This window comes from Phyllostomus discolor, chromosome 4, assembly GCF_004126475.2.
Source record: "Phyllostomus discolor isolate MPI-MPIP mPhyDis1 chromosome 4, mPhyDis1.pri.v3, whole genome shotgun sequence".
Taxonomy (NCBI): Eukaryota; Metazoa; Chordata; class Mammalia; order Chiroptera; family Phyllostomidae; genus Phyllostomus; species Phyllostomus discolor.
This window is the reverse complement of record NC_040906.2, coordinates 7,381,768-7,396,991: the sequence shown is the minus strand read 5'-3', so window position 1 is coordinate 7,396,991 and position 15,224 is coordinate 7,381,768. Positions and strand designations below refer to the sequence as shown.

The 15,224-nt window shown below is 47.3% G+C and overlaps 1 protein-coding gene across 2 annotated transcripts in view; it reads right to left on the bottom strand.

The window, feature by feature from the left end:
• Positions 1-15,224, bottom strand: part of PID1 (phosphotyrosine interaction domain containing 1) — a 203,542-nt gene that overhangs the window by 103,936 nt on the left and 84,382 nt on the right. For both annotated transcript variants that reach the window (XM_028509933.2, XM_036022750.1), the window contains exon 2: positions 815-961. In XM_028509933.2, the coding sequence (XP_028365734.1) occupies positions 815-961 (147 nt within the window). The remainder of the gene's footprint in view (positions 1-814; positions 962-15,224) is intronic.

The window sequence follows — 15,224 nt, the reverse complement described above, 5'->3', positions numbered from 1 at the left end:
GAGGACAGAACACCCCAACGAGGAAGATCAACGGACCTTTGCTTCCCCAACCTGGAAGGCAGTGAGGGAAGGAGTGTATAACTCTCCAAGGTTATAAAAGAAATCCACAGGCAAACAAGCATGTTTCCCACCCCCCGAAACTCAAAACAAATTTCTGGTGGCAAAATGTGCAAAAAACTATTTTGTTTTGTTACCTCTAAATCAACATCTAAACTCATCGACTCGTGTAAAAGAGAGTATCGCATGAAAGAATCCAAAAGTGTACCGAAGTCACACATTTCCTTTCCAGCTCTCTTTCTATGTTGGCATCACAGTTTCCATAAACAGGAAATGTTTTTAGTGGATTCTAAGGCATGAATATTAGTATAAATTTTGAGAGCTGAAGCAAAACAAAAATACAAAATTACCCCCAAAGGACTCATAGGGTGCAAGTGTTGAGAAACTTGTTTTGTTTTTTATGCGATAAGATATGTATTATTCAGACGGCAAATACAAAAGGAGGAACTAAATTATCATTACGGACAGAACGTTCACATGAAGTTCCACAGGGCTATAAAAATATGGCAAGAACACTATTTGTTTTTACACAGCCTTAAACTTACGTCTTTCACATTACCGCCCCCCCCCCAAATTATGAAGCATGCTAAGGCATTAAGAAAAATCGGGACATGAATTCATACTACCATCACTCACTGAGCTTATTTTGTTAGTTGTTGAACATTTTCATTCTCTAAAAATGCTGCCATTGTGAATCGAGCGTGTTAAGTCCTCTCGTCTGTCCCACCAGAGTCTCCGCGGGCCGCACGCCACGTACCTTGCAGCCGCTGTGAGCCCTGCTCTTCGTCAGGGGCGTGGTGGTGCACAGCTCGATGGCTTCGGGCTCGTGGAAGATGACAGCGGGGAGGGGCTCCTTTTTCAGTGTCAGGACATTCAATTTAGACTTCAGCATGGTCTGAAAGTGCTGGAAAGCAGGAAAGACAATAAGTCAAATTCAGTGTAAATCATCTGGAAGTGTGCATGCGCAATGGCACACACAACCCAGCAGCAAACTCGGCATGTCGTTACCCCTGTCTTCACCGAGGAGGCCGAGAGATGGCGAGTGACACAGAGGGGAAGGACTGTGGGGACCTTGCCGAGTGAAAACGTGGAGGAAGCCAGCGCTCCCCAGACATCGTGAGAGCACGGGCCATGGGAGAGTGGCCACGACCTTGTTCTGAGACTGTCTTCCCGGGTGACATAGACAGATGAAATCCTAGAGATGGAAATCCCTGCTGAGTTTCACTAAAGAAGTGAAGACATTCAAGAGAGGATGCTAAAGAGCAATTTGGGGGGAAGTTCAGAGATAATGCAAAGGGAAAAAATTGGTGAAAAAGAACGCAAGACCTCTGCATCCCTCAGCTCTGCTATGTATGCCTTGGCTTTGGAACGTTGGGAAAGTGAGTATTTCTCAGTGAAGTAAATATCCAATCTACGTGCAGCTCCTGCTGGTCAGAAACATATGCAGAGCTCCAGCATATTGCATCACTGCTATGTCTGCACCCGGTCCAGGCTCCATCTTTGTTTGGTCTAGCACCTTCCACATTGCTCCAACCACTCCCCACCTCGCCCCCGCGCAGAGGATTACCACACAGTAAGCCAGGAGGATCTTTCTAAAACCTCATGATGACGTGTCACCCCACTGCTAAAACTCTCCCAGGCCTTCGCCCCTTCTCATAGAGAAACTCCAAGTCTGGCCTTCGAGCCCAGGCATGATTCAGGGACGGACCCGCTGCCTCTCTGACCTCATCTCCCAGCCCTCACTCCTCACTTGCTTAGACCCAGCCTCAGCGGCCTCTTTACTTTCTGAGAACAAGTCAGACACATGTGACTTGGAACCTCTGAACGCGCTACTCTTGACCTAGGTATCTGCAAGTGTGCTTCCTCACCTTCTTGGGGACCCTGACCCAATGTCGCCCTATGAGACAGTCCTTCCTTATCCACATCATCTAAAGTAGCATGCGGATACCCACACACGAATATACACATACTTCATGGGCATGCAACCTGTGCAATCACATGGGGTCCCTCCCTCCATAGGAGGGCTCTATGCTTAGTCTAACGTTCATGGTTTAAAACCCACCATGACTATACCAGAGAGAGATTCAGAGAAAGAATCCTTGATCCCTTTCTCTCTGAACTTGTGTTGTATAAGCTAAGTCTGATGGAACGGTGGAATCCCTCGTGAGTATAAGGATGCACACAAAGTGTGCCCCCCTCCCCGATGTATAAAATTCAATAAGACGCAAAGTGAGTGCGAGGTAAGCATGCCGAGTCTGTGACTCAGTACACACTGCTTCACATGCAGACAGAAGTCAGCTGTGTTGGAACAATGATCAAGGAACCCTACCATATCCTTCTGGTTCATATAACTTCCCTGTGTTAGGCAACCACTCAGGCTGAAAATCATAACATAGGAGGACAGGGACAGGCAGGGCGACCACCGCTCCTCCTCCTTCTGGTCCCTCCTCGCTAATCAGTAAATGAAAGACAGTGTCCGTGGAATGTCCATGTATTAGAAGTGAAACAAGAACAGGAGAGTTAGTTTTGCGGAGTGCTCCCACTGTCCTGGCAGGAACAAAACACGAGAGCGTGTACGAACTGGGAAGTGAAACTTGTGTAATTTCAGTCATTCAGCTCTCTTATTTGCATTTAAAGTGGGGAATTTGCAATGTAATGATGAATGGTAAATTCATGGTAATAACTTTAAATTTTTCTTTACTTAGAAGAGCATTAAGAAGAAGAAAAAAACACCACGACTATTTCAGAGATTCATAAAAGAAAGAAAAAGATTTGGGTTTTAGTACCTTTAATGACATTTTTTTCCTCAACTTTTTGAATAGAAGACACTCAATTTCCATTTTGTACTGAGCCCCACAAATTATGTAGCTATATATACTCATCATTGTCTAGTCCTTTCCCAATTTATTATTCTTACAACTACATATCACCACTATAAATTTATGTTCTTTTGTTACTTTATGGTCTGTGATCTTCCACTAGAATACGAACACCATGGGAGCAGAAACTGTTTTATGCAATGCCGTATCCCAAGGGCTTACAGCGGTTTACAAGTCCACATAGAATCTACTAGAACTCCAACTGGCCATTCCGATGTCAGTCAGTTTTACATCACCTTGGCTAGATTATCATGCTTCGTTATTCAATCAAACATTAAGCACCTTGGCGTTGCTGTGAAGGTATTTTGCAGATGTGATTAAAGGCCATAATCAGCTGAACTGAATGAAGTAAGGGGGGCTATCCTAGATCATCAGAGTGGGACTGATTTGATCAACTGAGCGACCTCAGCTTACCAGTACACTGAGGCTTCCACGAAGAAGAAATCCCACGCTCAGACAGCCGTTTCCGTCCACGCCTGAGAGTCCAGCCCACCCTTCCAACAGCGTCTCCTCGGGACTGGACTCCTGTCTAACCAGCCCCTGCAAACTGCATGAGTCAATTCCTTGAATAAATCTCAATAGATATCTCCCACCAGCTCTCCCTCTCTGATTCCACCCTGACCGACACAGGCACCTTTGAGGACACCAAGTTGCCAGCCCTGATACATTTGTAAATAGGAAAGAGGCTTGCCCTTCTGTTTCCCAGGGATGTATTGATTTGTATTTTTTTAAGATTTTATTTATTTACTTTTAGAGAGAGAGGAAGGGAGGGAGAAAGAGAGGGAGGGAAACATCAACATGTGAAAAACTCATTGATCAACCAGCTGCCTCTTGCACGCCCCCAACTGGGGGCCTGACCCACAACCCAGGCATGTGCCCCAACTGGGAATCGAACCAAAAACCTTTCAGTTCACAGGCTCAATCTACTGAGCCACATCAGCCAGGGCTGACTTGTATTTTTTAAACCTGTAATGCAAGTTTTCATATTAAGCTGGAAATCTGTCTTTGTTCTTAATTGATTCTGGTCCAACCGAGGGAGTGGGGCTTGGGAGGAGAAACAGGGATCCCTGAGAGAAGGGACGAAGCTGGTTTGCTGCTGACAATAAAGGGGAGAGCATTTACGCCTGAAGACAAGGCAAGGAGCTGCTGGGGACACTGTCCCCGTCTGCCGTTCCGCTGTAGGTCTAGGAGAAGCCACAAAACCACAGCTCAGCGCAGCCTGACATCCACACAGCAAGTTCCTGAAAATGGCACTAGAAGTGACTCTGTTCTCAAAGGACTAGACAACCACCCTGCTCAGAGATGCTGAGACGGTCTTCCTGTCCCCGTTGTGGGACCTAGTGTCTTCACAACTGGATCTGTCACTGAGCACACGGAGACACTGAACGTTCCAGACTGGCACACACATGGTCCCCGTGGTGACTTGGCTTGAGAGCCAGTTAAAAGAAATAAACAAACGTGTCAGTCCTGACTGGTAGAGTTCAGTGGGTTGGGCATCGTCCTGCGAACCAAAGGGTCACTGGTTCGATTCCCAGTCAGGGCACATGTGGGCCGGGTCCCCTGTTGTGGACACGCACAAGAGGTAACTAATTGATGTTTCTTTCCCTCTCTACCCAGCTTCTGTTCTCTCTAAAAATAAATTTTTTAATCTTTCAGAGAATTTTTTAACTTAAATTGGGGCTAGGAAGATAACAGAGCTCAAATTCCAACGTCAACAAAATGAGTTGTGCAACCCCAGCTACCTAACTCTTAGGAGCCTTGGCACCTCCAGACAGGCAGGGGCGTCCCAGCTTGTTCCTCGCCATGCCCTCACGGAACACCTACCCACCTCCGGCCAGACGCACAGGCGCAGCTGGGCCCCAGAGAGCGTTAGTCTCTGCTTAAAAGGGTTTTTTCTCACAGCAGGTGCAGACGGTGACACCAAACGCCAACTGCACATTTTTGTGACAAGTTTGTCAGAAACGCTAAAGAGAGATGGTGAGAATACTGAAAAGTGAAATAGAGAAAATGATCCAATTATTTTTTCTTTAATGGTTTCGTCCTTTTGCCCACTGTGAAAGGACAGAAGTACAGGGGGAAATAAAAGATGATCTTATTTGATGAATCATTGAGTCTCCAATACTACATCTTCTTAGAGGGAATTAACATTTTTTAAAGACTTTATTTATTTATTTTTAGAGAGGGAAGGGAGGGAGAAAGAGAGAGAGAGAGAAACATCAATGTGCGGTTGCTGGGGGTCGTGGCCTGCAACCTAGGTATGTGCCCTGACTGGGAATTGAACCTGAGACACTTTGGTTCGCAACCCATGCTCAATCCACTGAGCTATGCCAGCCAGGGCTGGAATTAACATTTTGATGTAATGCTAACTCTGAGGTGCTCTTGCACATTTTGGGGTGGTAGATGTGTGACGACTATAGCTATTTCTGATAGGGACACTCTTCTGCCTCTTTCCTTTGGCCACTCGTCACACTCTCTGTCCCCCTGACACTGGGAAAGAATACGCGACACAGGCCGACCATTGCAGTCCACATGCCCCCAGTCAAAGGCATTGATTGATGCAGGGGGAACTCGAGACTGGCTGAGCACGCTCTTCTGAAGCATGGCCAGGTAGGCCTGCTAGACTGGCATGCTGCGAGTCTGCAGCCGCTGCTGACCTGCCCACCTGCCAAGGTCAGCCCGAGAATGAGACCACACGGAGACAAGGAGCACTGAGAAGTGGAGCGTCACAGACTTGGTGTCGCCGAGACCCTGGATTCAGCTGCGTCTGACTCGGATCCACCCACGGTCTCACTGAGCATATGAACCAATACACCCCCTTTTGTGCTGTAAGCGAGCCTGAATTAGGTGTCTAATCCTTGCAACTACAGGAGCCTCAGCAATACAAATGAGTTTTTAATAAGAAGTCACCTGTGAAAATTAAATGGAGCCACTAATGAAAAGCTGAGAAAGAATTCATAAATGCTAAACTGCAGAAATGAAAAGCAATATTATATGTGTGTGAGTGTGTGTGTGTTTGTGTGTGTTTAAAATGAATCTTGCACTTAGTTATTTGAACAGGCTGCGCCTTAATGATAAGGCAGTGAATAATAATCTACCTAAAGAAGGTATTATAGTACCCAGGTTATTCCGATCTGTGATAAAGCCCGCTGAGCTACAGCCAAAATGATATAAATTCCAAGCCTCAAAGACAGCCACACAGTACCCCTGCAGGGACACCCAGTCTGGGTGGCAAGCTGTCCTGCAGGGTCCCGAAGACCCAGAGCTATAACCAGCTCTGTCAGAACCGCGTGCCCTTGTCCTTCCCGGGCCTCAGTTTACTCATCTGTCAACTTTAAAATACTGTGTCATATCACGTCGAGAACAATGTCGCTTGTTCTATGCATGAACAAACAAAAAAAAGGGCCATAAAAGAGGAACCTAACAGAGGAGGCCAGCAGAGCCGCTGCTCCCCAGCGAGACACGCAGCATTTCAGAAAGAAGATGCGTTATTCATTGCGAGAGAAGGGAAGTGAAAACTTCCCTTCTGTGCTGTGGAAAACTAGGGTGCTGCCCCAGACGAATTAACAAAGCTCGGCTTTCTGCATGTGGTGCTTTATGTGTGACCTTAAAACACAGCTTCTAAATCGAGCCCCATTATGCAGCTGGGGTAATGGCTGCCATGCCCTGTATAATTTTACAGTTGGCTTGTCCTACTCCTATTCAGACACGAGTCTCTGACAGTTTAGCAGGCGAGGATTTACATATGATATCAATTCAGGTTGGGTGGATCCCACCTTGGTATTGACTCTGCATTGCGCATATAAAGCATCTTTGGAAGGCGAATGCTGCTTGCTCTTTTTCTGGGATAATTATAATTGGACCACAATCCTCGCTCACACGGAAGGGAAGGCATTCCGGTTTCAACCCCTGGTTTCCTCCTTGCATTCTGAAGGCTGGCTACAATGGTCTGTTTTAACTTGCAAATGACCGAGCCAGTAATGCCCTCATCAGACTTCAACAGCACTGCAAATGGTCCCCTTGAGAGAACCACAGGGAACAAGTGGGTGAGTGAAAGTCGTGGAAAACTTCAGTACCCGACTCATGCACATGGGTGTACAAAAACCAGCGGGGCTTCGACGTTTGTTCGTGACCACGCTTCGTTTTATTACGTCGTGGGGTATGTAAGAATTCCCTCGGTGGTACTTCCTAACATTGGATAGCACTTACTCTTTAAAAAGGTGCATTCGCGCCCCACCTGTGAGGAAAGGAACAATGGTGATACTCTTTTGTGATCTTTAGTAAGATCTTTCATGCACCATTTTTAGTGTAAATTCTTAGATTTTTGCTTCTAAACAGTCATTCTAGCATTTTCACACGTACACAGAAAAAAAAAACATAAAAGAAAGAAAAAAGTGTTTCTGTTAAATAGACAGCAGAAGTGAATGAAAGAGGGACTTCCAGGCAAGACGGCAGTTCTGCCTCTGTGCGGCGCTCACCTCTCACGACCACATCAAAATGGTGACAAAACTCCAGAACCGCCGCCTGAAATCTGGCTGAACAGAAGTCCTATAACTAAGGACATACAGAAGAAGCCACATCCAGACTGGTAGGAGGCGTGGAGGACAAGGAAGGGGGTGGCCCCACACCCAGGAGTGGCTGTTAAAAATCAGGAGAGATATCTCCCCTGCAGAGGTGCCCTCTGAGGAGTCAGGGGTCTCAGCCAAGGGCTCCAGTGCCAGGAAAAAAGAGTCCCCATCACTTCTGGTTGTAAAAACCATCGGAGATTGGGGCTGAATGAGGCAGAAGCTCGTGGAGCCCTCGGTGTTCCTCGTAAAGGGCCCACAGAAGGAGATACTTGCTGATGCACGCGGACCAGTGCTGAGCTCCGGTGCTGGGGCCGCAGCTGGAAAGGCACCAGGGATGTAAGGGGAGGAAATGAATTATCTGGCTTCAGGGCAAAGGCAGGACTGGCAGCTTTCAGGCAGCTTTCGCAAAAGTGATGGCAGGAGCTGTTGTTCCTGTGTGAGCCCCGCCCCCCCACCCCCACCCCCAGCCTGCAGGCACCAGATCTGAGTCCCCATCAACCTGGCTGACACTGTTTGCCCCACCCTGGGGATTCCCGGAGCTGAGACCCTTCCTCACTCAGGCACACCCCAGCCACGTCCTCCACTGGATTTTCCACACAAAGAGCCTGTCTTGCTTCATTTTACTTAACTAAATTCACCTTTCGTTTAAATATGTTTTCATGCAAGGGGTTTTGTTTAGGGCTGAACAGTCTCCCCAGTTCTAGCCAGGCATACATGAAATGGCACTATGTGACTTGAAGGATTAATTTTTAATGCCGTTTATGCTGATCTAGTACACCAAGAAAAGAAAGACCTACCTACACCAACTTGGCATTTGCCTTATGGCTGCCAATTATTCTAGGAAGTGTCTTATTCAGAAAGTTGCAGCCTAGTTTGAAAAGCCTACATCCAGACACTGACAAATTTAAAAGACTGTCTGTATCTATTAAAGTGATAGCTATTATTAAACGAACTGAAAATACTCAAGATCACACACCCATACTTATTCAGGCAGTTTTAATTATGGAAGCCTTTCTCTTGAATATCACAGATTCCCTCCAAAGATTATGTGGGAGGGGCACAAAAAATAGCTCCCCGTCCACAGAGTTTGCAAAAAGCCCACGAGGCTCGTGAAAGGCTCCCTCGGGGGAGTGTGTGCGTGTGTGTATAGTCATTTTTTTTTGTTACTGATATGAAATATACACACACTTGCTCTATTTTTAGTTTAATTTGTTTCTGTCATCCTCCAAGCCGTTTTTCTATATGTTAACAGTTGAACCATTGTGAAACACAGATTACAAGCCCTCAGCTCAAAAGGAGGCACATTTGGCCTGTAAATGTTTTATGAGGTTTGCGGACTGCTTGAATTTGAAGAGTAGTTACATATTGGGGTGTATATGATTCGAATGTGCATTTCCACTCCTTTTTCAGAGGATCTGCAAGAGCGACTTGCATGCTGTCATGGCAACAATTAGCTCTCGCTGGCCGTGCCCTCTCCCTTACTTACTCAGACATGCTCCTCTGCAGCGCGCCAGGGTCCCTCTTCCCCCCACTGCAGCATTCCTTCCCGCACTAAATACCAGGGACTGTTTTCTCAGTCACTGCGTGCGCTGCCGCCTTCACTCCTCTAACCATTCGCCTGACCCGCACGGGCCTTCGCATGGCAACCCTGATGGAAAACAGCAAAGGCTAGGAACGAAGAACAAAAATTCCACCCACTCCTGGGGAAAAAAAAAAAGGTGATATACTGCGGAATTCACACATATTTATTTTTGTATTTACTTATTGGATTTATTGGGGTGATACTGGTTAATAAAACCACGCGAGTTTCCAAGGCACAGCTCGCTCACACACCATCTGCCTTCCGCACTGTATGTTCACTGCCCAAACGCACACCTATGTTTAAATGACGAAAATTCAATGGAAAGAGCATGGATGAAAGAATAATAGAGAGAAGTGATAATATAAAGAGGCCGACATGTCTGTCTGTCTTTCCACATAACTAGCATGGGCCAGGAACTAGGAATCTGTTGTTCTCTGTGTAAGGTGTTCCCACACAACCGTGGTGGTGTATCTTGTTCACTGCATATAATTAAACTGCTAAATTTCAGCATTTTTGACTTTCACTTTCAAGTAAGATGGAGTACCAGGGGCCAAATTAAGACTGACACTTATAACAACCAAATAAACTGGAAAAAAAAACTATGAAACAACAATGTGTGAGACACCGGGTATCTCTGAAAGATGAAACCCATGAGGCGAGCTGCACCCCTGTCCAGCTTACGACCCTGAGAGAGTGCGCAGCGTGCAGTGCAGGGAGGAGAAATCCCAAAAGGACCCCACCCAGTCCCAGAGCTTAGGAGACAGGGATGCAAGCCTGAGGACACGAAAAAGAAAAGGGATCCACAGAGAGGGGGAACTCTGTAAACCTGCAAGGGTCCCCTGAAATGTTCAGCTGAGTAGTCATCAGTGTACACATAAAAGGAAGCTAACCAGTGAAATGGTTAGAGATTAGAGTGCTGGTTCGCACAGAGCCAGTAACGTGCCTGGTCCCACCAGCCAGGCTGGACAACCGCACGAGTCCTAGGGCACTGGGCGGAGTACTCCAGGGGGCTGCTGCTCTCCGGGGTGGGCAACCCTTAGCACTCGAGTCAGTGCAACTCTGGTTCCACTCGCAATTCTTTAAAAGCAGATCCAAGCGGATCAACGTGCTTTGAAGTCATTTAACTGAATTCTGCCAAAAAGAAAACGTTGATGAATATTTATAGGAATACAAAAATCTACAGCAACGAACAAGATAAAAGTCAAAATGTCTCACATTCAATCAAAAATCCCCAGACATACAAATAAGCAGGGGAAATAGAACCCATAAAATAATGAGATGAATAAATCAATCAAAACCTACCCAGAGTGTCACAGGTTCGATTCCCAGTCAGGGCACATGCCTGGGTTGCAGGCCATGACCCCCAGCAACCGCACATTGATGTTTCTCTCTCTCTCTATCTCCCTCCCTTCCCTCTCTAAAAAATAAATAAATAAATAATCTTTAAAAAAGAAGATATTAAAAAAAAAAAAAACGAACCTACCCAGAAGTGACACTGACGTTATCATTTCCAGGCAATGGCATTAAAACCCAAAGTGAAGAGAAGAAACCACATAATAGAAGTCAGAAGAGAAACCAATGAAATATAAAATAAAATCAACACAGTCAATACGATGGTCTGTCTTCAAGTTCACTTATTCTTCCTGGGCTGCACTTGGGCTCCTGACGAGCTCATCCCAGACTTCACCCCTGCTCCTCTGTTGTTACTGCTGTTGTTTCCCTAGCAGTTCCAGCTCATTCTTTCCTACAGTTTCCATTTGTTTGCTGAAATTCCCCATTTATTCATACACGCTCCCCACTCTGTCCACCAGAACATTGATATATTAACCAAATTATTTTTTTCAATTCCACATTTGAGTAGTCTCCGAGTCTGGTTCTGTTCATGGCTTTGTCTCCTCCTAATGAATTGCTTTTCTCTTAATTCGTTTTGTGTGTGGCCAAAAAACGAGGGCACAGAGAAGAGAATGCAAACCCAACAGCATGAACACACTTGTAAAAGAATGAAAAGAAGTCCCACAAAACACATGATGCTCGGGAACCAAACGGAATGTTACATGGGTAAGATTCCAAAGACGGTTTCTCGCATTCCCCTCCAGGGCTCCCTTCAGCCCCTAAGTGCAGTTGCACGACAGCCTCCCATGTGCCTTGGAAATGCATGGCTTCACAGTGCCCGTGAGCACCCGGACCATCACGATGCAGCAGGTGCATGTTATAAACACACATGTATTTATTTACAGCCCCACACAGTGGGTTTTATTGTCACTTCCTTTTTGCTGCACAAAAATTCCTCTGCAGGACGATGCGTCGGTTGATACAGGATTGAACATTATTTTGGCAGGTTGGAAGGAAACTAAAAATAATTTTGTCCCCGGGCTTCAAGTGGTCAGAAAGGTGGCATGCCGGAGCTCCAGCCAGCCAGCGTTGGCTTTGATCAGGCTCGGCGGAGAGCGCGGTGTTGCAAAGTCATCAGAGGACAGGGAATTCATTTGCGAGACCTGCTACCTTGAAGGGAGTTTATGAAGAGAAGGTGGAGGGAGAGGGGGAGGAAGAGAGAGTAGAGAAAAGCTGCCCCCATGGAGGGAGACAGCAACTAATATTTGATTGACATTCCTGTCAATTATGATCACCAGTGAAGGCTTTCCTGAAACTCCCCGCCTCCCACCTCTGCCTGCTTCATGCCTGAACAATAATCAGTGTTCTCATTCCACCTGCAACACATGCATGTGCTCTTTATGTGTTGCCCGTTCTCCTTTGTATCCCTTGCCTCCGGCAGAGCCCCTGATGGGGAGCAGTCACTAAATGAATGTGTAATGAGTAAACAAATGATTAAGTGAGTGAAGGAAAACAACGCTACCGAAATGAAAAGACAATGGCTTCAGATGAAACGCACACCCGGGTCACGCTGTTCTTCTCTGACCTCGCTCCTTTCTAGCCCTTGCCTATGTATCGCCACCAGCTAGCACGGACCAACTGAACACGCTCCCTGTTTGGAAAACCACCTCAAATGTGCTCCGGCCCCGGTGCACAACCCCACAAAGCTCCAGGCTCACCAGCAGGATGCTGAGGACTCTCAGACATGAGACCGTGAGGAGCGGCCTCACCAGCGTTCACTGAGACCACACACACGCCCTTGGAGAGGACAAGCTCTGCCCACAAGGCCCCCGTGCGCCCCCAGTGGGAGGTGAAGGCCATCCCTCAGGCCTGTCTCACCGGACTGCCACTGCAGCAGGGGCTCATCCGCACCGGATGCTGGCAGAGACGGCAAACCATTTCCGTGGGAAAAACGACTCCCTTCAGAGTAACAGCCAAATACCTGAAGAAGGACTTCTCTGTCCTCTCAATGGTCTGTCCCTCCTAACCCCAGGGAACCAACCACAGGTAAACACCAAATGTGAACCAATGCAGCATGCACAAGAAAGCAAGCAAAAAGGAGGAAGAAAAGAGGGAAGAGACAACCATTTGGAGGAGTCTTTGTCAAAAATAACACAAGAAAACAAAGGGTTCTACTTTCCTTGGGCTGCTATAGCAAAGTACCAAAAAATTGGGTGGTGAGAAACAACAGAAATGTAACGTCTAACCCAGGGGTGTCAAACTCATTTTCACCGGGGGCTACATCAGCCTCCCCATTGCCTTCCGAGGGCCAAAATAATTCTAGGACCGTATAAATGTAACTGCTCCTTAATCGTTAAGCAGTTGAAATTACATTCGGCCCTTTGAAGGCAACTGCAAGGCTGATGTGGCCCCCGGTGAAAATGAGTGTGACACCCCTGAACTAAGGGTTCTGGCGCCTAGAGCTCCAAAATCAAGGTGTCCGCAGAGCCACGCTCTCTGGGACAACCCTGCCTGGACTAGCTTTTGGTGTCAGCTGGAAAGCCTTGGCGTTCCTTGGCCTGCAGGTGCGTCACCCCAGGCACGTGGCTGTCTTCTCTCTGGGGGTCTTCAAGCCATCTCTTCTCTGTGTACGCCTGTCTCTGAGTCCCAGCGTCCTCCTCGGTAAGGACACCGTATTGGATTAGGTCTCACCCTAATGACCTCCGTTTAACTTGATTACCTCTGCAAAGACCCTATGGCTACATAGGGTCACATGCTGACACACTGGGGGTTAGGATTTCAACACACAGGTTTGGGGGGGCAGGGAGTTAGCACGGAACAGAAAGAAGAGGTTCTCACCATGTGGACTCCTCATGCGCACAGCTATTTCACTGGCCACCCCAGTCAACACTGCTAATTTTTGCTGTACTTGAACCCAGGATAAGGTTAAATAGTTCAGGAGTAGACCCCAAAATACGTGGGCAGGACGTGGCCTGGGCCTGTCTGAATTCAGTGGACTTGAATCTGACTCTAGGTCACCCTTCATAGAAATGTCAACGATTCAACAAGCAGCCCAGGCCACCAGCAGGAAAAAAAAAAATCTACCTTGTGGTTCGTTTGTTTGCTTCCTAAGAGCTCTTGAAGCAAAACAGCACCTGACACCTGTCAGGTTTCATTACCAGCCGTGTCTCGCCTGCTCTGACCTCCCTTGAATTAGAGCACACAGAAAAAGAACGCAGCTCTTAATTCCTCGTGCGGGTTTACTCGGCGTTTATTCATTAACTCCCTTATTTATCGAGTCAGGGACCCCGCTGGGCAGACCGGGTTGGCAGGCAGGTTTCCCGTCTTCATGGAGCTGGACTTCAACGTCAGGAGAAGGACCATGAGAAAGCAGGAGTTCCCCCACTTCAAACAAAGAGCGTGCCTCTGGCCATTTTCATCATCGTGTCCTATGGAAGGCTCGCCCTCAGGCCTCCCGGCTCCGGCCCCCCAGTAACTTCCACGTCAGTACCTGCTTCCCTCTGTCTGGGCCTTTTTCCAGAACCTCAGGAGCAAAGTGTAGTAGATGAACACCCCTGGGCAGCCTCAATCAGTCAATGGCAGAGAGGGAGAGTCAAAACACCCCCGCTCCTCCGCCCTAGAGAGGCTTAACTCTGAGCTGCGGAGCTTTCTACTTCCCTTTGGTTTGATGTTGGTGTCGGTGTTTTACATTTTTGAGAAATTCCCCGCAGGGTTAAGCTCCACTCACATGCGGTGGCTGGCTTGATAGCACCCCCTTCGTTGGCTTTTTCTCCTTCCCTGCCCCCCTTCCCTGCTCCCCACCCATGTTTCCGGCACATTCCAAAGGTTCCTTGCACTTAAATCCTTATCTCAGCGTCTGTTTCTGGAAGAAGCCAAACCAAGATAAAATTTAATTTCCCTTTAGACCATTTTAATTCAATTCACCAAATAACGATTGCAGGCATTCTGCAGACGCCTGGTACCTGCACTTCAGAAGCTCACAGTCAGGTAAGAAAGCGGTGTTGTGCAACCAGCTTAAATATGTTGCAGACATGTACATAAAAAGGCTACAAACGTGTAAAGTGGGAGCAATTAAGTTGGCTGGCATTGGGTTGGGACCACTATTATGGAAGAGAGGATAGCAGGTTTGAGCTGGAACTAAAGGAGTGTTTCTTAAAATCTTTTCCATGATTGCCCCCCAAGGAGCCTTTACAGACTTGTTTTCTAACTGCCTCCCCCACCCCAAGAAGTTTTCATATCACACGTACATGGTATGCATCCTTATGTTCTGTCATTCAGTTCTTCCCCTGGTGATACTCAAGTTTTTTTGCCTCCTGTTGAAGAATCAATGTTTGCCCCCATTGGAAATGCATGAAGAAAAAAAAACAGGAAGCAGGGCAGGGGACAATAAAGGTGAAGATATACCTTAAGAAATGCCAAAAGGTATGAAAGCGAACAGCGTATAGGGACAAAGGTAAGTAGTTTGTCCTGTGGTACAGCAAAGATGGCTGCAGATCTTGGACACCTCTCACCTCAAGAGGAAGGGTCTCCAGGTTCCTGCTGATTCAACATTAAGAAACGGGTAGCTTCCAGCTTGCAACACCAAGTGCTGGAATCCAGCCACCATGCTGCGAGGAAGCTCACACAGTCCGAGGAGAGGTGCAGGAGAACAGGGCAACCCTGCCCAGCCCCGGGCTGTGCACCAGCCCCTGCCTGCCAGACACGAGCACAGGCCATCTTGCAGTGGACCCTCCAGCCCCAGTGGGGCGGCCTCAGCCAGCCCCACGGAGCCCTATCTGGACTGCAGAGTTGTGAGTGAAATCAATGACT